Here is a 22,827-nt window from a genome sequence, read left to right on the forward strand (position 1 = left end):
GGGGCGGGGGCGTGGCCTCAGCGGACGTTGGGCTGCTCGCCGTTGGCGGGCTGCGCGCGTGAGCCCTGCCCCGCCCCATCCCTCTAGGGAGTCTCGCGCCTGCCCGGCCCCTTCCCTTTGAAGCAAGTCGACAAGGAGACACTTCTGCGGCGCATGCGCCACGCCCAAACGAGGCTGGTGGTGGGGGCAAGGCAGGCAGATACCGCATGCGCAGTTGAGAAGGGGAGGCAGAGGAGAAATGGACCGCTCTCATTGACCCAGGCTTTGCGCATGCGTTGTACAGCCGGCTGAAGCCAAACTTCGGGGGCCCAGGACACCCTCCTGCACATGCGCAGGAGACTCAATGACAGTCCAGCGTTGGCTAAGGTGAGGGAGAGAGTGGGGGATTGCATGGCCAGGGGAGGGTGGCCCTGCACCTCCTAGGTAGCTTTTCTGAGCATCTCCTTTTCTCCTAAGATGCACTTCGCCGTCTAGACCCTGAACAATTGTACGACTACAGGATGACTGGGCCTGCAAAACACCCCGGAACCTAAGACCTTTGGCCCCTATCTGAGACCCAGGCCCCCTCAGCAGTGTGGGAGGGGACGGGCAAGAGGGGCTACGAGACGAGACGGTCGGATGGGCTCTGCGCCCAGCCTGAGATAGGGACGGCCCCTAGCGGGCGGGACGCGGAGGTGGAGAAGGCGCTTTTCTTCCAGATGACCTTTGACCCCTGCCTATTTCTCTCTGGTTTAGGCTCTGGGGAAAGGGTCTGGCCATGCTGCATGTGACCCGGGGGGTATGGGGGTCCAGGGTCCGAGTAGGGCCCCTGTTGCCCGCGCTCCTCGGGACCCCCCGGGCCCTGTCGTCGCTGGCGGCCAAGATGGGGGAGTATCGCAAGATGTGGAACCCCAAGGAGCCCCGCGACTGGGCCCAGCAGTACCGCGAGCGCTTCATTCCGTTCTCCAAGGAGCAGCTGCTCCGCCTCCTGATACAGGTACCGCCCGTCCCGGGTCCGAGAGCCTGGGGACTACGATTCCCGGCAGGCTTCGCGGCGGCAGGCCCCCTACGTGCTACAGAGGGCTGCCCTGGCCCCTCCTGGGAGTTGTAGTTTCTGGTCCCCTCATAATTCCAAGTGGGCGCGAGGTGAGCTGGAAAGCTGAGGCCCGTCTCTGAGGTGCAGCTGCAGCGTCCATTCCTGACTCAGGAGTGTTCCGGGGGCTTGAACAGGCGCTCCCTGGGGCATGTTTTTCCCTTTGTAAAATGGGTATAATAATCATTCTCATTACTATTTCTACTACCTACTAATTGTATCTACATCGTCACAAAGCTATAATCATAATTATTATCATACTATTTGAGCTCTTCTCTATGGCACTGTGACAAACATTTTTCACGTATTATTGAATCATCAGAACAACCCAGTAAGAGAGAGAACCACCGTCATCCTCATTTTACCAAAAAGGTAACTAAAGCATGCTGAAGAAAAGTGACTTACCCAAGGCCACAGCATAGCAGCCCAACTTGAACCGAAGTGATCCGACTCCAGAGGTGGGACAGGACTCGGGTGAGGTGAGTGAGGCATTTGCTCAACCCTCAGAGTGAGCTGGGTGCCTTGTTCACCTCACCCTAGTCCTGGTGGTGCTCCGGAACTTGAGCTCTTACCCCCACCATTGTCACCATACCTGTCATTCTTGAGGATTATTTTTCATTCATTTGACATTTATTGAACACCTACTATATGTACTCAGTCCTGTGCTAGACTTGATATACACGCACATGTAAATATACACTCACATAAACACACATGTATACATATGGACACATATAATCTCATCAAATTCTCACCCTCTGAGAAAAAGGCTGTGATCCTCTGTTGCTGATGGGGAAACTGAGGCTCAAGAAGTGAAGACATTTACTCGGGGCACTGAGATAGGAAACACAAAGAAGTGGCTCAATATGTGTGTTCTTTAGTCAGGCAGGCCTAGATTGGAGTTAACTCACAAGGACATTGTGGCCCTCAGCAAGTGACTTTCCTGAGTCTCAGTTTCTCCCTCTGAAGAAACAGGGGTTATAATTCCATCCACTTTCTTGCATCCTCTGGAGGATGATATCGTGCTGGCAAACAGCTCCTGGCACACAATAAGCATTGTGTGGATGTTGGTGAGTTCAGCCATCTGTTTTTCACTATCTTGGGTTGCTTCCATTTCTTGGTCAGTAAAATTGATAATCCTCCCCTCCCCCAACCCAAACGAAATTTTAAAATTTTGTTTAAGAGTTCTGATTGTGTGTATGGGCTGCCAGGGAAAGAATTCCTCCCATGGGAAAAGGGAAAAGGCCTACAGAGAAGTTTTGCTTCCTGAGGTAACAGGAATTCCACTCGAGTCCGGCAGAGAAGGCAGCTTTGGAGGCATTCTCGACCCATGTGGACTTCTGCACCCTGTACCACTACCACCACATCCTGGCCCAGCTGCAGGTGAGGACAGGGCCTCTCCGGCCCGATGGCACTTGTTTGCTCAACCACTCATTCAGCAGATACTCACTGACACCTACTTGGAACCTGGCCCTGTTCTAAGCACTGGGGATTCAACAGTGAATGGGACACATGAAGCCACACCCTCATGGAGCCAACATTCCAATCTGGGAGATAAGAAATAACATAAATATAAAATAGGATGCCCCATAGTGGTCAGTGCTATGAAGAATGATACAGTAGAGTCGCAGGATAAAGAGGGACAAGATGGGGACCTGTTTTAGAGTGGTCAGAGAAGGGCTCCCTGAGGAGGCAATAGGTACGCTAAGACCTGCATGAGGAGAGGAAACCAGCCTGATGGATGTCTGCGGGAGGATGTTCCAGGCAGAGAGAAGAGCAAGTGCAAAGGCCCTGAGGTGGGAGTGGGCCTGAAGTGTTGAGGAACAGTGAGGAGGCCACTGTGGCTGTAGGAGAGTGAGCGAGCAGGGAGGGTGGGAAATGAGGACAGAGAGGGAATGGGGGCGGATTGCACTGGGCCTTGTGTGCCACGATGAGGACTTTGCTTTGACTCTGAGTGAGCTGGGAGCCATAGGAGGGCTCTGAGCAGAGGAGGGCTGTGAGCTGAGCTAGTTGTTATCAAGATTCCTCTGGCTGCTACCTAGAGGACAGACTATCAGAGGCAAGGAGACCTATTGAAGAGTCTATTATGTTTATCCAGGTGAGAGACAATGAAAGCTCTGGCAAGAGTAACAGCAGTGGAAGTGGCCTGAAGTGTTCAGATGTGGGTCGTGTCAGAAGGCATCAGCATTTGCTGGTGTGCAGGCTGTGGGGGCAGAGTGGTAAGGGAAAGAGAGGAGTCAAGGGGTGCCCCCAGCCTTTTAGGCCTGAGCCTCCTAAAGGATGGAGCTGCTATTTACTGAGATGTGGAAGACCATGGTGCAAGATGGGGAGAGAGATCTGCCAGGAGGACTGAGAGCTTAGTTTTGGGTGTAGAAATTTGAGCTGCCTGTTAGACAGCCAGGTAGAGAGATGGATTCGAATATGTGGGTCTGGAGGTAAAGGGAGAGGTCTGGGCTGAGAATCCGCTCTGGGAGGATCTAGATGGTACTAAGTGGGACCACCAAGGAAACTAGTGTTGTCTTAGACTGTTCAGGCTGCTATAACAAAAAATGCCATAGTTTGAGTGGCTTGAGAAATATTTCTTTCTTATAGTTCTGGAGACAGGGAAGTCCAAGATCAAGGTGCCAGGAGATTCGGTGTCTGGTGAGGGTCTGCTTCTTGGCTCATAGATGGCACCTTCTTGCTGTGTCCTCACAAGGCAGAAGAGGGCGAGAGAATTCTCTGGGATCTCTTTTATAAGGGTACTGATCTTGTTTGTGAGGGCTCCACCCTCATAACTTAATTACCTCCCAAAGGCTTCACCTCCTAATACCATCACATTTGGGGTTGGGATTTCAATATATGAGTTTTAGGGGGACACAAACATTCAGTTCTTTGCAAGTGTAGACAGAGAAGAGAAGAGGCCCGGGACTGAGCCCTGAGGGGCACCAGCCTTGAAAAATCAGGAGGAGGAACTGGAACCAGTGAGAGGCATAGACAAGGAGCATCCAAAAAGAGTCAGAACTCCAGGGAAGAGTGGTGTCTGGAAGGCAAATTCTCAGCTCTCCCCTCCTTCACCTCCCAGGAACCTGCCTGTGTTGGGGGTCCCCGAGACCACCCTCAGGTTCAATGATTTCACTCAAGGGACTCACAAAGCTCAGAAAAGCTATTACACTCATAGTAACAAGTTATTAATATTACAGCAAAAGGACAGTGACTAAATTCAGCAAAGGAAAAAGGTACATGAGGCAGAGTCCAGGAGAGACCAGGTATGAGCTTCTAGCTGTCCTTTCTCAGTGGAGTCATCTGGGCAGTGCTTAATTCTTCCAGCAAAGATGTGTGGCAGCATGCAAGCAGTATTGCCAACCAGGGTTGCTCACATGAGCCTTGGTGTCCAGGGTTTTTATTGGCATCAGTCATGTAGGCATGGTGGCTGACCTGTCTCAGCCCCTCCAGGGGTCAAATTGATACCGAGTGGCCCAAGCCCCAGGTAAACTAAGACACTCTTATCAGGCAGGACATTCCCAGGGCTTAATGGTTGCCTCCCAGGAGCTGGCCAAGGGCCAGTCCTTTGTTTGGAATATGTAGGATTTGGATACCTCCAGCCTACTGAGCTCACCCTTCACCGCATCCTGCCACTGCCCTCTTTCTGCAGCTCCCCTCTTTGCTTTGAATAATAACAACCACAGCAACGCGGCCATCACAGCCCCTCCTTGCTGAGTGTTCACTCTGCGTCAGGCTCCTTAACTCCTTCCTGCAGTGCTGAGAGGCAGCTGCCATCAGCCTAGTTGCACTGGAAGAAACTGAGGGCCTGAGAGGACCCATGACATGCCCAAGGTCACATAGTTCACAAGTGGCGCAGCTGCAATTTGAGCCCATCCACCTGCCCCCAAGCATTTCTGCAGGGCACCTGTAGCCTCAGGAGCTGGGGTGGTTTTTGTTTTTCTATTTTAAAAGTTTTTTGCAAAAAACATTTCATTATATAGACATTTAAATAGGTAGAAACATAGAAAGATATATATATATATATATATATATACACACACACATATATATATAATCTCTGAGGCAGGAGATTTTAAACAGAAGTGCTGAGGTAACAGGGGAGGCAGAGGCCTGGGCAGGGAAAGAATCGGAACAGCCCCAGTTCAGACGCTAGCTTTGTTGTTCACTGGCAGTACGGGTGGCCTTGGCAGGTGACCTCTCTGTGGCCCTTTTTTCATTATTTATTCATTTGTTGCATTCTCTCAGTAAATATTTATTGAGCCCCTACTGTGTCTCCCCAGTGGTTCCAGGTCCTGGGGCACAGCGGGGAGCATGGCAGAGACCAGCAACAAGGTAAAGAAGTAAAATGTGTTTAAAGGTGCTAAGATCTAAGGATAGGGTTGCCAGACAGAGTACAGCAGTGGCCTCCAACCTTTTTAGCACCAGGCACTGGTTCTTCAAAGATAATTTTTCCACAGACTGCGGGAGACAGGGGAATGGTTTCGGGGTGATTCAAGCGCATTGCATTTATTGTACAGTCAGACCTCTCTGCTAATGATGATCTGTATCTGCAGCTGCTCCCCAGGGCTAACATCACCGCCTCAGCTCCACCTCGGATCCTCAGGCTTTAGATTCTCATAAGGAACTAGCCACCTAGATCCCTCACATGTGCAGTTTACGGTAGGGTTTGGCTCCTATGACACTCTAATGCCACTGCTGATCCGACAGGAGGCTGAGCTCAGGCGGTGATGTGAGTGATGGGAGCAGCTGCAAATACAGATGAAACTTTGCTCGCCCACTGCTCACCTCCTGCTGTGAGGCCTGGTTCCTAACAGGCCACGGACTGGTACCAGTCCATGGCCTGGGAGTTGGGGACCGCAGGAGTACAGGATGTCCAGTTTATTCATTTCCATAACAAATGACCATAAACCGGGTGGCTTAAACCAACAGAAATTTATTCTCTCAGGTCAGGAGGCCAGAGGTACAAAGTCAAGTGTTGGTTCTTTCTGGAGGCTCTGAGGGAGGAACCGTCCCATGCCTCTCCCAGCTTCTGGTGGCTGCCGCCAATCCTTGGTGCTCGCTGGCTTGTAGACACATTAATTCCACCCCTGTCTCCATCATCATGTGGCCTTCTTCTGTCTGTGTGTGTCCTTTTCTGCCTCTTATGAGGACGCTCTCACTGGATTTAGGGCCCACCCTGATTCAGTATGATCTCATCTCTGTCCTTACCTTAATTCCATCCTCATCCAAATGAGGTCATAATCTGAGGTTCTGAAGGGACTGCATGTTGAGGGAACACTGTTCAACCCACTATACCTGGTAAATTTAAATTCCAGATAAACTATGAATAATTTTTTTGTGCAGTATAAGTATGTCCCGTGCAATAGCATCCTCAAATACCGCATGGGACATCCTTAAACTAAAAAGATTGCTTGTTGGTGATCTGAAATTCAGATTTAACTGGGTGTCTTATACAGTCAGCAGTCCATATCTGTGGGTTCTGCATTCATGGCTTCAACCAACCACAGATCAAAAGTATTTGGAAAAAAAATTGGATCTGTAGTGAACATGTACAGACTTTTTTTTTTTCTTGTCATTGTTCCTTAAACGATACAGAGCTGGGCATAGTGGCTCACGCCTGTAATCCTAGCTCTTTGGGAGGTTGAGGTGGGAGGATTGTTTGAGCCCAGGAGTTCGAGACCAGCCTGGGCAACATAGCAAGACTCCTTCTCTACAAAAAAATATTAATAAAAAAATCAGAGGGGTGTGGTGGCGTGTGCCTATGGTCCTAGCTACTTGAGAGATTGAGGTGGGAGGATCGCTTGAGTCCAGGAGTTCAAGGCTGCAGTGAGCTATGACTGGGCCACTGCACTCACGCCTGGGCAACAGAGCGAGACGCTGTCTTCAAGACACACAAAAAACCAATACAGTATAGCAACTATTTATGTAGCGTTTTTATCAATTAGATATTATAAGTAATCTAGACATGATTTATAGTATACAGGAGGATATGCATAGGTTATATGCAAATATTATGCCATATTATATCAGGGACTTGAGCATATATGGATTTTGGTATCCCCAAGGATTCCTGGAACCAATCCCTTATAGACACGGAGGGATGAGTGTATTTTTTCCCCTAAATTTGGCAAACCTAAATAAGGAGAAAAAGAAAGCAAGGCAGGAGGTGTTTTGCAATTTTAGGTACGGTAGTCAGGAAAGGCCTCACTGAGGCAGTGACATTGGAGCAGAGACCCGCAGGTGAGGAGTGAGCCATGCGGAGATCGGAGGGAACAGTAAGCGCAAAGGCCCTGAGGCAGGAGTGTGCATGGTGTGTAGGGGGAACAGCAAGGAGGCCTCGTGGGGCTAGAGCTGGGTGAGCTAGGGGAAGAGGGCCGGATGTGAGGGCAAAGGGAGAACTGGGACCAGATCCTGCAGGGCCTTATAAGACCTGGTGAGGCCTTTGCTTTGACTGAATGTGCAGGGAGCAGAGGAGGGACAGGAGCTGCTTTAGGTGGGAACAGGCACACTCTAGTGGCCATATGTGGAGCAGGCTAAGGGTGAAGACTGGAGCAGGGAGACCAGCACCCAGGCCAGGCCACTGCACCGTCCAGGGGAGGAAGGAGGGTGGCTCAGACAAGGGAGTGAGAAGTGGTGGGATTCAGGATCTATCTTGAATGTGGTGCTGTCAGCATTCGCTGGTTGGTGTGAGCAAGAGCGGAACGCAGGATGACCCCTAGGCCTTGGGCCTGAGCACCTGGAAGGATTGAGTTGGCCTCTGTTGAGATGGGGAAGATGGCGATAGCAGCAGATTTGGGGAGGGATCAGGACCTGGTTTGGGACATAGGGGGTTGGAGAGGATGCCCTGATAGAGGCGTTGAGAGGCCCATGGGACGTCTGCATGGAAATGCTGAGCAGGCTCTTGGCTGTGTGAATCAGGAGCTCAGGCGAGATGTCTGGACTGGGGACAGAAATCTGGGAGTCCTCAGTGGGCAGATGGTATGTGAGGTCCCCAAGAGGATTCTTGAGAATAGAAAATGGCAGCAGCGGTCACCATGAAGACCCAATTAAATCTTTCATTCTTTCTGCAGATGTTTATGTGAGTCCGGGTGCCAGGTGCTGGGGCTTCACTGAAGAGTGAAATCAGGCTTGGGCCCTGCTTTCAGGGAGCTAAGCTTGCATGGTAGGGATGGTCGTGGATCAGATGCTGTCCCCAGGGAATGGACAAACAAACTTACACCGTGGAGGTGAGGGGCACGGTTCTGTGCAAATTAGAAAAAGCCTCCCCTTTCCCTATGCTGGCGCCATCCATTATGGTAGCCACTAGCTTCATGTGGCTGTTTAAATTTAAAGTAATTAAGGTAAAATAAAAATTTTTGTTCCTCAATTGTTTGTTTGTTTTTTGAGACAGGGTCTCGATCTACCACCCAGGCTAGAGTGCAGTGGTGCAATCATAGCTCACTGTAACCTCAAACTTCTGGGCTTAAGGAGTCTTCCCACCTCAGCTGCCTGAGTAGCTGGAACTACATGCATGCCACCATACCCAGCTAACTTTTTAATTTTTGTAGTGACCGGGTCTCATGGTGTTACTCAGGCTGGTCTTGAACTCTTGTCCTCAAGTGATCCTCCTGTTTTGGCCTCCCACAGTTCTGGGACAACAGGCATGAGACACTACACCTGGCCTTTCTTTCTCAATTGTATTCATCATGTTTCTTTCAGGTGCTCAGTAGACACTAGTGGCCAGTGGTGACCTTATTGAACAGTGCAGATCTAGGACTTTTCCATCACTGCAGGAAGTTCTATTGGATGGTGCTTTTCTGTACCTTTTATTTCCATCTGAACAGTGACTGTCATGATGTATGTATAGGTCTACAGCATCTATGATGGTGCCCCTTAGAGCTGGTACCTTTGTGCAGTGCACATCCTGCCCAACCACACTGGGCAGCCATGCTCAGCTTGGTGAGTGGAGGAAGGCTTTTTGGGAGTGATAATGGAGTTAGAATATGACAGAGGAGTAGGAATTCAGTAGTGAAAGGGGAAGGGGGCAGGGAGTGGGGCAGGGAGAGTCTCCCAACATCATGTGCAAGGTTGTTATGGCTGGAAGAACTAAAGCCAGTGTGCCTGGTGTGGAGTGACTGAGGGGGCTTGTGATGTCAGTCCCTGTGGGGCCTTGCAGGCTCTAGTATGGAGTGTGGTCCTGTTTCCTGAGGGCAGCAGGAAGCTTGGAAGGGTTTTAGTAGGAGATTGACATGGTCAGATGTGTCATTTGGGTATACCACTTCCTGGTTATGTGACCTCAGGCAGTTAACCTCTCTGTGCCTCAGTTTCCACATCTGTAAATAAGGATAAAATATTACCATTTTCACACTGTGAAAATGTGCATGTAAGATGCTTCGAATTGTGCCTGGCACATAATAAGCACCACATAAATGTGCACTATTGTCATTGGTTATTACTGTTGTCATTGTGTGTGAGATCTCCCTGGAAGCTGTGTGGAGAACAGATTGGCAGGGAGGTCAGATGGGATTTGGGGAGACCATTGAGATGGTTTTGGGCTCATCTAGGTAGGAGGAAGCGATGGTGGCAGGGCTGGGACAGGGCTGGAGGGGAGGAGAGAGCTGGCTAAAGTGCTGATCAGCTCTGGAGGTGGAATTGGCAGAATTTATTGTGTGAGCAGCAGGGAGCTGCAGGGATCACGTGCGACGTCCAGGCTTCTGGCTTGAAGCCCTGGGAGGATGTGAAGTCCAGAGGAGAATTTGGCATTGCATTGGACATTTGATGGATGCGGATTTCTTTCTCCTCCAGCTCTGAGATTCCCCCCATCTCAATCTGCAGCTCAGCCTGGGAATGGAATTTCTCAGGGTCACTCCATAATTCCCAGGATATGGGCTGTAGGAGTCCTCTGCCAGCCTGGACTGAAGGATTCGGGTATGGGGCTTAGCACTGGGCTCACATCCTGTCCTCAGCCAGCACACCCCAGCCCTAGGAGTTAGTTCAGAGGAAGTTTTCCTCAGCTCAACTCTCTTGTGCGTCACAGTCCCCTTGCTCAGTTATTTCTGAGGCCCTGGCCCAAGCCATTCCTCCCCCTTGGAGTACCCTCCCCTCTTCCTTCCACTAATTCCCAATCACACCTGGCCTAAACAGGTTGCTTCTTAAGGCTGCCTCTCCCAAGAGACACACAGAGGGCTGGGTTTAAGGACGTGTTTCATAGAGGGGTGATTTCCCTCTGAGGCTTGTTGTATCATCTGGGACAAGTTCTATGTCATCCCGAGACTCAGTCTCTCCATGAGCAAAGTAGTCTAGGCAAGTGGACACTCACTTTTTCTTTATCTATTAAACAATTTTGGGGGGTGGGTGTGTAGATACATAAGATGAGGTGGGCAAGGCAGGGGCCAATTTGTGAGGGACCTTGAAGATTGCGGGAAGATTCTGGATTTTATTCCAAATGCAATAGGAAGCCATTAGAGGGGCGGAGCACGGGTCTGTTCATAGTCTCAGGAAGCTCTTTCAGGTCATGTGGGTAATGGTTTGGAAGTGGCAAGAGTCGAAGTAGGCAGAGCAGAAGTCCGAGGCAATTGTTTAGGTGACAGTTGAAGGTGGCTTCGGTGAGAAGATAGTGGCAAAGATGGAGAGGAGGGTGGGTTCAAGAGAGATTTGGGGGCCTAACAAGTGAACTAGCCAAAGGATTGGAAGTGGGGTGATGATAAGAAAGGAATTAAGTTCAGTATGATGTTGGCTGAAAAAAAAAAAAAAAAGAAAGGATTAAGGATGCTGCCAAGGTTTCTGACCGGAGCATCTGCACGGAGGGGGGTGCCATTCCCAAAAGCAGATGACTAAGGGGGATGTGCGAGTGCTGGGGGTGGGGCCAGTGACACATTCTCTTTGGGCCATGTTAGATAGGAGAGGCCATCAGTCATCCAATCCAAGATGTCAAAGAGATAATTGGATATAAGAGTCTGGTGTTCAGAGAAAAGGCCAGGGATAGTTGAGGGGAATGGGTTTAGGGAGAGAAAATCCAAAATTGTAGTTTTGTTGGAAGGTTGGTGTTGGAGGTAGGGGAGTGTGATCTGTGAGCTTGACATGTTGGATTGGAGATGACTAGGATACCCAAAAAGAAATACAGAATAGGAAGTTTGTTTTAGTTAGTATAAAGACTTAACTGCTTTAATAAATAGACACCACAACACACCAGCTTAAAGGAGGTGGAGGATTTTTTTCTCTCCCACTTGACAGTCCTGGGGTAAGTGGGGCAGGGTGGATGGGCAGCTCTGTTACACAGGAGATTATTCTGGGACCCAGGTTCCTTCCATCTTGTTGCTCTGCTGTCCTTTATAGCATTGTCTTTATCTCTGTATGGTCAAAACTGGGTCATGGGTGTTTTGTATTCTTTTATGAGATGGTCAGTCAGGTGCGGCCACTACAGGAGACAAGGAAAGACTCAGGAAAAAAAACAGATTTATTATACTCATAGGTCCTGGAGACAGGAGGTGTGCCATGCCACACAGGGCCATGTGGGAAAGGTACCAGGGTGGTCAGAGCCTTCACTGGGGTTTCCTTGAGTTTCCATGGGAAAAGCAAGGCAGGTAGGGTGAAGTTTGTGGTTGGCTAGTCTGAATAATTTTGTTGGGCTTTAAACCATAGATACAGGGGTGGTCCCTAGTGGCCTGGCACCTGGCCCTGGGAGGATTCCCACAGAGGAGTATTGTCTCCTGGGGGGGAAGGGCCAGACAGAGGAGGTCTGGTTCTGGACTGGTTAGTTTGCATAGCAAAGACATGCTCCTGGCTGGACCCTTTGCTGTCTCTAAGAACTGGCAAGGTCCGGGAGGGACAGTCTCTCTACAGCCTGAAAGGTTTTTTTTAAGATGTCAAAATATTGTAATATTCAGAAAACTTAAAAATATTTACAACACAGTGGGCAAAACAGTGTTTGTTCTAAGCTGGCAGAACAAGGAAAGAGTGGGCGACCAGGGGAGGGAACAGTGAGAGGAAAGGTGTCCCCGTCACTTGTCACTTCTGCTCACAGTCTATGGGTGAAACCCTGGTCTCCTGGCCACGCCTAGCCTCAAGGCGGGCTGGGAAATGTAGTCTCGCCCTGGGCATCCCCGTGTCTGCCTTCACCTCTCTTACTGTGGGAGGAAAAGGGAAGAACATGGGCTCATGCACCGGAATTGGATACTAGTTCTGGAACGTGGATGAGAGGTCCACGTGGAGGTGTGAGTTGAGCAGTTATCTGCACAGAGATGGTGTATAAAGGCACAGGAATGCAAGGCGACTTAGGGCGAGTCTGAAGAGAGAAAAGGGAAGAGGACCCAAGATCCAGCCCTGGGGGTACCCTGTCATTCCAAGGAAAGGGAAAGGAACGTTCCCTACAATCCCTCATGCTGTGACCCAGCCCATTGTTTTCTCTGTGACTCTCCTCAGGCCTTATACGACCCCATCAACCCGGACAGGGAGACCCTCGATCAGCCATCGCTAACAGACCCCCAGCGTCTGTCCAATGAGCAGGAGGTGCTTCAGGCCCTGGAGCCCCTGCTGGCCCAGGCCAACTTCTCCCCGCTCTCTGAGGACACCCTGGCCTACGCACTGGTGGTCCACCACCCTCAGGACGAGGTCCAGGTACCTGTCTTCCAAAGGAGAAGCAAAACTCCGGGGGGCGGGGGTCTTCGGGGGTGGGTGGAGCCTTTGGGAGGCAGGGGCTGTTGTAGTCCTGGGCGCAAGACACGAGCCCATGGGGCACACTTAGTAAATTAGAAAAAGGCACCACTTTCTCAGGTCACTCCACTGCCACCTCTTGGAAAAGTATCATATGATAGGAATCTTCTTAGGACTAGAAACTTTATCACCATCTGCCAGACAATTATAATAATAGATAATATAAAACTAATACAAAAATAATAGATAATACAAAATATCCTTAAAGTCAACAAACTTATAATAAAAATGCTAAAATCTTCCGAAGTTCCACATTTTAGTGATTTTAAAATGAACTTTTTCTTTCTTTTTTTTTTTTGAGACAGAATCTCAGTCTGTTGCCCAGGCTAGAGTGCTGTGGCATCAGCCTAGCTCACAGCAACCTCAAACTCCCAGGCTCAAGCAATCCTCCTGCCTCAGCCTCCCAAGTAGCTGGGACTGCAGGCATGCGCCACCATGCCTGGCTAATTTTTTATATATATATATTTTTAGTTGTCCAGCTAATTTCTTTCTTTTCTTTTCTTTTTTTTTTTAGTAGAGACAGGGTCTCGCTCTTGCTCAGGCTGGTCTTGAACTCCTGAGCTCAAACGATCCTCCCGTCTCAGCCTCCCAGAGAGCTAGAATTACAGGCATGAACCAATAAAATGTACTTTTTCTAAAGTCATATTTTGTCATCTCTGAAATTGGGATGTGACTTACAAGTGGTGGTGTGACATGGTTTAATTTGCAACATATTTTCTTTTTTAGTTGCTTCATAAAATAATTGGGTATCTTAAAATCAGTGGCACCTTTGATTCTAGGAAATATGGTAATAAAGATGACTACCATGTGAATGGTGCCATCTTAGATGGTGGGCCCTTGTGCAGTAGCATCTTAGATTCTAGGAAATATAGTAATAAAGAAGATTACTATGTGAATGGCACTGTCTTAGATGGTGTGCCCTTGTGCAGGATACAACATGAGCACCCATATGTGGCTGCCCTGCCTAGACACTGAATGGTGATAAGTAGGGAAAGGGGGGAAATTATTTCAGGGAGGGGCATCTAATTCTGGTATCCTGCCCTCAACATCCCCACCTGTGTTCAGCTGCCTCTGCTTCCTTCATCCCCCTTGGCAGGTGATGGTAAATTTGGATCAGTATATCTATATGCAGTTCTGGGCTCTGGGCCAGCGAGTCGGGCAGATGCCCCGTATGTCCAGCGTGGGCTCCAAGCGTGGCTTCTTCACCAAGATGCCCCCTGTAGAGAGGTGAGGCACCCTTTGCTCCCTAGCTGCAGTGAGAGGGAGCAAAGTTGGGGATGAAAGGGGACTGACAGGTCAGTGTCTGGATTTGGGTGTCTGGGGCCTGGGTGGGAAGTTAAGAAATAAGGAGGTGGGAATAATCCAAATGCTGCCTTTTCTCCCCAAGGGAAAGTGAGTATTACAATTCCCAGGAAAAGAGAAAGAGTAGGGACAGTTCTCCCCATTTCCCAAGGAAACTTGAGGCTCAGAGAGAGAAGTCCATATTCTGAAGAATGAACAACGCACATGTCCAATGATAGGGACTGCATTATTTAATTGATCCCCTGTTATTGGACACAACTTATTTCTGATTCCTTCCCTACCATTATTAAGTAACTTTTAAAATGGTTGTGTGACTGTAGAACCAGAGAGAGCCTCCTGGGATTCGGGGGTCTCCCCGGGGCAGTCCTGACCCTGTTCTTGCCTCTGTCTCTGTCCCTCAGGAGGTACTTTAAGCGGGTGGTGCTGGCAGCCCGGACAAAACGAGGACACCTGGTGCTGAAGAGCTTTAAGGACACGCCACTGGAGGGCTTGGAGCAGCTGCTGCCCGAGCTGAAGGTGCGCACGCCCACCCTGCAGCGCGCCCTGCTCAACTTCACGCTGGTCGTGTCTGGCGTGGTGTTCTTTGTCAATGTGGGCATGGTGGTGCTCACGGACCTCAAGATGGCCACATCCCTGCTGCTGCTGCTCTTTGCCATCTTCATGGGCCTGCGGGCTTCCAAGGTGAGTGGGCCACCCCACCCTGCCTCCTGTGTCCCTGTGCTTTGGTGTTCAGACAGGTCGGGCCACCTATATTTTTGTTTATTTCATGCATTATTCCTGTGTTGTGCTGTCCTTCCTTCCTTTCTTCCTTCCTTTCCCTCCTCCCTCCCTTCCATTTTTCCTTCCCTATTTACTCAACACATCTTGGGTGGGTTTCCTTCTTTCTTTCTTTGGAGACAGGATCTTGCTCTGTTGCCCAGGCTAGAGTGCAGTGACATCATCATAGCTCACTGCAACCTCAAACTCCTGGGCTCAAGCGATTCTCCTGCCTCAGCCTCCCGAGTAGCTGGGACTACAGGTGTGTGCCACCACACCTGGCTAATTTTCCTATTTTTTGTAGAGATGGGGTCTTGCTGTGATGCTCAGGTTGGTTTCGAACCCCTGGCCTCAAGTGATCCTCCTGCCTTGGCCTCCCAAAGTGCTAGGATTACAGACATGAGCCACCGTGCCTGGCCTTGGGTGGGTTTCTTAATCTCTTTGTGCCTCAGTTTCCTCATCTGGAAAATGGGGATAATAATGAGATCTGCCCTGTAGGGTTATTTGTGAGCATGAAATAAGTGAATCCACAGAGCCTGGCTCATGGTAGGTGTTATATGAGAGCTAACAGCTCATTGAGCACCTGCTTTAGGGGCACTTTAGTGATGTGGTGAAGGGTGTGTGTTGTGGAACTAGACTGCCTGGATTTGAATCTAACTCTACTGTCTTCTAGCTGTGTGATCTTGAGCAAGTTGCTTAACCTCTCTGTGCCTCCGCTTCAGAATCTGCAAAGTGGGGATGATGATAGGACCTAACTTACAGGGTTATTACGGGGATTAAATGAATTAATATGCATACAGTGCTGAGAACAGAGCTTTGCGCAGAGTACAGGAAGTACTATGTGAGAGTTAGCTATTATCATGATTATTATTATTATCATTACCAATTGGGCTGTTTGTTCCCTGAGTCCCCATCCTGACTGGGTATCATTATCGCTGGGAGAGCTGGCTTATAATGCAGCCTCCTGGGCTCCAGCCCTAATGGACTGAATTAGAAACTCTGGGACTAGGGCCCAGGAAACTATATTTTTAACAAGCTCCCTCCCTGATTCTGCTACATGTGAGTACAGGGCTGCCTTAAACAGTTGCACAGGTTGGTCACCATCCAAGGATTTGTGGCCGAGGAGACAAGTGGGAGCTGATACCCAGTTCATGCCCCACTTGCCAAACCATGTGCCCTGTCTTAAGGCTGAGTCGGCCGGGAGGAGCTGCCTTTTACTGATTCTTCCCCAGGGTTGGCATTGACCCCAGGAGTGTAGACTGGTGTGAGGCATCTGTTGTACTCGATCATTCACCTACTGGCTCATTGGTTTTCAAGCTGTTTTCGGCCATCCTGACAGGCTCTTGGGAAGACTGGTAATAAATCCCTCAGATAATAGGCTGTGCTGGCTGTGAGGTGCTAGGAGGCTCCAGCCAAGAGAAGGGCTGGGGAGGGAGTGATTCCTGCCCGGCACCAGGCTCAGGGAGGATCTGAGTGAAGCTTTGAGAGGGGAGGACAGAGCCTGGCGGAGAAGGGACCAGTGAGGACAGCTTGGCATAGCGTGCAGGACTGGAGTCCGGGATGCAGGGTAGAGAGGTGGGGCCCCAGAGGGTGGTGAGGGCCTTGAATGCCCAGAGGACCCTGGACTTTATCCTCAGAGCAGTAGGGAGCCTCAGAAGGGCTGTGAGCACGGAGGGACTAAGGGGGGAAGAAAAGTGACCATGGAAAGGGAGGAACGGGACTAAAGGCAGCGGGGCCAGCAAGGGGTGTCGAGCCCTTCTAGGGAGAAAACACTGAGTCTAGGTTCAGGATAGACTGTCTGTCCCACCCCCCGGTGGCCCCAGGGGGGCTGTGGAGCCTTTCAGTCTCTGAAAAGCCCAGTTGAAAACCCAGTTCACACTGGACATGATGGCGCATGCCTGTAATCCCAGCCACTGGGGAGGTTGAGGTTGTAGGCTCACTTGAGCTCAGGAGTTCAAGACCCATCTGGGCAACATAGTGAGACCCTGTCTCAAAAACAAACAAATAAACAAACAAAAAAACCCCTCCAAAATCCAAAACAACAACAACCCAGCTCCCTAGTTAACTTAGTGCATTCATTAGATATTTTCCCATGCCCTGGCCTGAGGTCGTAGACCTTAAATGTGGGTCCTCCCCAGTCTCCCTCCCAGGCCCATTTACCTGTCCCAAACCCCTGCCCCCTCCTGTTCCCTGGACACACCTGAGTCCCACTGAGCCCAGTATCCAGCTTCCCTCCAAACCCCTGCTCCTCCCAAGTTCCCTTTTTTATCTCGGGATAGGTGGTCAGATCAGACCCCTGTGGCAGGACGCAAAGCCCTTTTTCTTCCCCTCAAAGAGCTCCTCTGTGTCTGTGGTTTCTACAACCAGCTCTCTACTGTCCCGACCAGGTGGCTCAGGGACAGCCCTCCCCACTGGGCCCTTTACAAACTCACGGCCACAGCCAGGCTGAGCACAGAGTTTCCCCCGACCTCCTCTTCTTCTTGGGTTCCCCATCTGTGGATGGCCTGTTGTCCCTCCAGTCACTGGCTAGATTCCCAGAGCTGCCTTCCCTTGCCCTGCAACCCTTTGGTCCCCAGTGTGCCATTCCTGCCTCCGGAGTCTCTGTGCCCCGTGTCCTCCTTTCTGTGGCATGCCCCTGCTCAGGCCCTCTTCCCAGCCTCCAAACTGTCCCCTTCAGCCCATCTCTCACTCAACCTAGAGCTGCCCTGTCCCTCCCCACCCCTTCCCCTGCTCACAGCCTGGCACTGGGGACCCTGCTTCCACAGCTTCTTCGGACACAATCCTTCAGCTGAAATTCTATGCTTCAGTTCTACCAACATGCCTGTGGCACCTCCCCTGACCTCCGGACCCTGCTGCCCCTCACTCTGTGCCTTTGCAGATGCTGTTCCCTTGGACTGAAATATCCTTTCCCCCTCACTGGGCTGGCCAACCCCTGCTCACCCCTCACCCTTAGCTCAGAGGCTGCCTGCTTTGGGAAGCCTTCCCAGATGTCCCAGGCAGGGATGATGCCCCATGTGGGCTCCACCATACCCCGGGCTTTACTGTGAGTCCCCTTAGCCCAGCTGCTAAGGCTGCTTGGGGCAGCCTGGGGGGGGTTGCTGAACTGGCACCCTGGAGATGCATCAGTCCAATCCTGCCCTGGAGGGAGAGGTGTGGGGCCCACCATGCCCACAGTCAGTGCCTAATGGACGTAGTCGGCACTGCAGGAACCCGAGGACACAACTGCCCATCCATGGGAAGTGATGTTCACCCTGAGCTTTGAGGATGAGGCAGTGAGTGTTTTCTAAGAACACACCAGGGGTGACTTGGCTTGTTCCAGGGCCTAGGGGCCTGCGAGAGCAGGGTCTGGCTTATTGGCTGTGGGCTGCACTCAGAGGTGAGGAGCACGAGGTGAGTGGGAGGGCCTCGTCAAGGATCCTGGCTTTCTGAGGGCACTGGGGAGCCACGCGAGGGCTGTGAGCAGGGGAGGGGCCGGGGCAGCTCTAAAGCTGTGTGTGGACAGACTGAAGGGGAGAAACTTAGGCCAGGGAGGAGGCTGGGGTGATGCACCAGGCAGGCGAGGATAAAGCCTGAGCTGGGCTGAGCTGTAGGGCTGGAGAGGAGCGGATGGGCTGAGAGAGTTAGGGCACAGCAGGATGAGGCTGGGGACTGACAGGCTGGTGAGGAGGGAGCAGGGACAGCGTTAGGGGTCTGGCCTGACACTGAGTAGATGGTGGGGCCACACCAGATACAGATCCCAGGGGAGGAGGAACGAATGGGCTGGGGGAGGTATGGTGCTCAGTGTGGGCTGTGCTGAAGGGACCATGCAGGTGGCAGGTGGCGACCCCTCTCCAGGGAGACATTTGGCGTCATCTGTGTGCCATGGAGTGGCATGACCTGCTCCTTTAACATGGGAGAATTCAACTTCATAAGCTTGGCAGACATAGACACAAACTTAATGTGTTTTTCATATCAGATGGTCCCTAAAGCAAGCTATTCTTGCATCTTGCCCTCAACCAAAGAAATGGCAATTCGTTCCAATGCAAGAACATAAACTGACTGTGCTGGGCTAGTAAGAAGAGAGTACAGTCCACACACAGCCGTGTCATTGGTACCGTGCAAGCCATTTCAGCAATTTTCTGTGGTGTGTTGATTTCAGAGGCATTTCACCTCAGTCCTTGATGTGAGACAGGCAACACTCTATGGGCACCCAGCACAGGCTATGGACGACTATTCCACAGTAGCTAATGTTTGTTAAGTGCTTTTGAGGGCCCAGGCTCTGTCCCAAGTGTTTTATTAACTGTGTATTGACTTATGGAACCCTCCCTGGCATCAACTTCGTTTTACAGACAGTGCTACCCCAGGACTTAGGTCTTAGCCAAGGACTCGCAGCTGATAGGGGCATAGTTGGGGCAGGATTCAGTGGCCTTGACTTCATTTTGTGGGTAAAAGGAGGAATCCTGGTGCAGGTTCTCACTGTGAGCCCAGAGGGCACTGGTGGGCTCTCATTTCTCTTCCTTGGAGATGCCACGGATAGGAACGGGGGGGGGGGGGGCCCAAGAAAGGAGGGGCCAAAGTGGGGAAGAGGGCAGCCAATAGACAGCTGGGCCCTAGACTTCCCCCTCCCCCAACATTCTTCCCTCCACTTCTCTTTACAATTTAATATTTTAAACCTTTTTTCATTGTGGAAAAGTTCAAATAAATAGAGAAATAGAATAGTATGAAAAACTCCCGTGTAGCCAGCACCTAGCATCAACTATTAGCAATAGTCGATCGGATTTCGTCTAAAGACCCCCCGCTCTTCCACCACTGGATAGTTTTGAAGCAAATCCTAAACTCATCATCTTATACTGTAGTATGTCTCTAAAAGATAAGGACTTATTGTGACAAAATCTTCTAAGGCTAAAACTCGTAACATCTGGAAATCTTTGAGCAGATCCATTAAGACGTGGCTCGCATGAGCAAACCAGTGCAGCGGTGGTTGCTAAAAACCGTAGTCTTCCTACCTAGGTGGGGCTGGTGGCCTTGGAGCCACCGGGGCGAGAACGTGTATGTTAAAAATACAGATCCTCTGACCCCAACCCTGGGGACCCTCCCTGAAGGGGTCTGGGTAGTGCTGGGGGAAGCTGTGTTTTACAACAGCCCCCGCCCCTCCCCCAGGGAGTGTGAGGGAAGGATGTGCCAGCCTGGGTGACCCAGGGGTGTGTGTGTGCATGGGCGCGGGTCCTGAGCTGAGCCGGCCCGGCGCTGTCCTGCCTGCAGATGTTCGGGCAGCGGCGCAGCGCGCAGGCGCTGGAGCTGGCGCACATGCTTTACTACCGCAGCACGTCCAACAACTCGGAGCTGCTCAGCGCATTGGCCCTGCGCGCGCAGGACGAGCACACCAAGGAGGCGCTGCTGGCGCACAGCTTCCTGGCCCGGCGGCCGCAGGGCGCGGGCGGCCCGCCGGAAGGTAGGACGTGGCCCTGGGACCCGGCACCAGGGCGCCCTGCCCCCGCGAAGCCTCGTCCCCACCCCCAGTTTCCACTGGTGAACCTGGCCAATTTGCAATAAGACCCTACCTCTCAGCGGACGGGATCCCCAATTCCAACTTCTGATCTTGGTTCCTGGTGTGACCTCCCTCTCCTGACCTCGGCCTCGTTGGGGGTGTTGGATCCATGGTATGCCCCTCCCCGCACTCCTTCCTCTACATGAGCCCACCTTCTCCCTACAAGTACCCTTGCCCCGCTCCCTATGTGAGTCCCAGGTGGTCCCCTTCCCTACGGAAGCCACACTTTCCCTGAACTAGAGTCCCAAAAGAGAGCCCCAGAGCGGAGCCTTCTGGCCCTCTAGAGCCTCCTAGGTCTTGTTCCACGCCCCTCCAAGCCTCAAGTGTACCCCTAGGCTTCTCCAAACCCACGCCCCTCTCCGCCGGCCCCTCCCAGTCCTTCCCAATCTAATCTCACGGCACCTGCCTCTCCGCCTGCAGAGACCTCCAGGTGGCTCCAGTCAGAGGTGGAGAACTGGCTCCTGGCCCAGTCAGGCTGTGACGTGGCCTTCAACGGAACTCGGGCCCTTGCCCACCTGCAAGCCCTGACTCCCAGCGTGGGGTTGTACCCACCCCCGGGTTTCCCCAGACTAGACCCGTTGGCCACAGTCACTTCCGAGTCCCCCCAGGCTGCACCCAGCAGTAACAACCCTTGACTGAAACCTCGCTGCCCAGCCCCGCCCAGCCACCTGGCTAGGAACGAAGCCCCGCCTCCTGTGATTGACGAGCTGTCAATCAGGGTTACTATGTCTCTCCAACTTCCAATGACTGACAGGCAGTTGTTTTTGCTACACCGTATGCTTAAACAAAGCAGCCAATCAAAGCATCCAGCACTTGCTAGGGCCCCCCCCCCCCACTTCTAATGAACAGCCAATCAAAGCTATTTAGCTCTGCTCCTAGTCTATTTCTTAGACCCACCCTCACCATAGACATCCAAACGTGGTTTAGTTGAGGAGCTGGGGGTGCCAGCCAATCACAGCCGTTCAGCTCTGGATTCTATAAACCACCAAGTAGGGTCGTTAATGCTGTGCTCTCCCGACGCTATACTCGTATATCATTGTCTGTTTAGCCTGCTCCGGGCAAACCGCCCATCATGTGCACAAAGGCGGGGCCTCAGCCGGCAGCCCTGCAGAGCCCTTCAGCTTTGCCTCCTGGCAAACAACCAGTGACAGCTGCTGGGCACTATCAACCTTGGGCAGCCAGTTGTCGCGGCAGGGAAGCAACCAATCGGAATTTCTAGAGGAAACCTAATCTTTCTATAAGTTGCTGTTGCTTATATGGCGGGCCATCTGGTCAACTGCTGATCAGGGTGTCCAGGCTGAAGGGGCTGGGAACATTGTGCCAGGTAACATCTGTGGGTCTGAAGGAAACAGAGACCACCCTCACCCGAAGACTCGCTGCCACTCAGGCTCCCAACAACCTCAGGTGCCTTCCTTGCCCAGGTCCCTCACCATTTCTACAGAAACTACCTCGGTCTGGATCTCCCCGCCACTAGCGGTCTGTGCAATTATTTATTTGTCTATCAATTTCTCCCCATCCCCTCTCCTAAACGAATAAATCATGTTTAATAAATCTGGATGAGTGGAGTGGCTGCAGGAGTTGGAGGTAAGGCATCAGAACCCTGGAAAGAAGCGACTCTGGATCTTGTGGGGGATACTCATGCACGTAGTCGAATTCCAGAGAGAGCTGTAGTCCTAGAGAGAGGCTGGGTTCATGGTTCATAAAGCAAAGACTATCTGGGTCACAGAAGGGGATCTTAGAAGGACCTGATTCCTGAGGAGAGGGCCTGGTTCTCACGGCCTCACGAATAGAGGAGATACAATAGCCACGTGCAGCTGTACAGATTTGTTCATCGCACAAATTTGTTCAAGGCACACAGCCAGGGGGTGGGTGGCTGTAAAATCCAATTCGTGCCCTACATGTGCCCTGGCGTGGGACTGGGTCAGCCGGGAGGAGGGGAATGCCTTCTGAATTTTACGAAGGTGTCCTATGGGCTAGAGGCAGCCTTTGGGGAGAGAGGAGACAAGGAGGGGTTGTGTCCCAGAGAAGAAGGGAGACTGGTTTCCAAGAGGGAAAGGGGAAACTCAGGGTGGGGGTGGGGGGTTGGGAGGAATAAAAAAAAGAAAAAAACTTTCCAGAGGGAGGGTTAAAGAGAAAGTTAAAAAACAAACAAACAAACAAAACCCCCAAATCTAGAAACACACAACATGCCAGGGTCCAAGAGAGAGCGCCGCAGAGTGACAGAACCTTGGGCAAGGAGAGGACCGGACACTCCATACTCCTGATCCCAACAGGGCTGGGACCCAGACTCCTGGTTCTTCCCCAGAAGTGTCTGAAGGTCTAGACTCAGGTGCCTCTTACAGGGCTCCTGGGTCCCAAGAAGGGAGGGCCCAGGCTCTTGGGTCTGTGGGAGGGAAAAGGCACCTGGGGTTCCGGGGTCCTGTGTGGGGAGGAGGGGCTACGGGCTGGGAGATGGGCATTCTGAGGGCGGAGCGGCTGGTGGTGGGGACCCTCC

At 51.5% G+C, this 22,827-nt stretch overlaps 1 protein-coding gene across 3 annotated transcripts; it reads left to right on the top strand.

Annotated features, from left to right (window-relative positions):
- Positions 1 to 211: 211 nt before the first annotated feature.
- On the top strand, positions 212 to 21,890 carry TMEM143 (transmembrane protein 143). 3 transcript variants are annotated; one of them, XM_045531272.1, is made up of 8 exons: positions 212 to 366; positions 736 to 976; positions 2,351 to 2,455; positions 12,458 to 12,652; positions 13,845 to 13,975; positions 14,452 to 14,731; positions 20,048 to 20,237; positions 20,754 to 21,890. In XM_045531272.1, the coding sequence occupies exons 1-8, from the start codon at positions 344 to 346 to the stop codon at positions 20,966 to 20,968; spliced, it is 1,380 nt and encodes a 459-aa protein (XP_045387228.1). In that variant the 5' UTR covers positions 212 to 343; the 3' UTR covers positions 20,969 to 21,890. The 3 variants fall into 3 exon arrangements, with proteins under 3 accessions (XP_045387228.1, XP_045387230.1, XP_045387229.1); XM_045531274.1 differs by having other exon boundaries at positions 234 to 366; positions 20,110 to 20,237; positions 20,754 to 20,902; XM_045531273.1 differs by having other exon boundaries at positions 345 to 366; positions 457 to 976.
- Positions 21,891 to 22,827: the final 937 nt, after the last annotated feature.

Source organism: Lemur catta, chromosome 19 (assembly GCF_020740605.2).
Source record: "Lemur catta isolate mLemCat1 chromosome 19, mLemCat1.pri, whole genome shotgun sequence".
NCBI lineage: Eukaryota > Metazoa > Chordata > Mammalia > Primates > Lemuridae > Lemur > Lemur catta.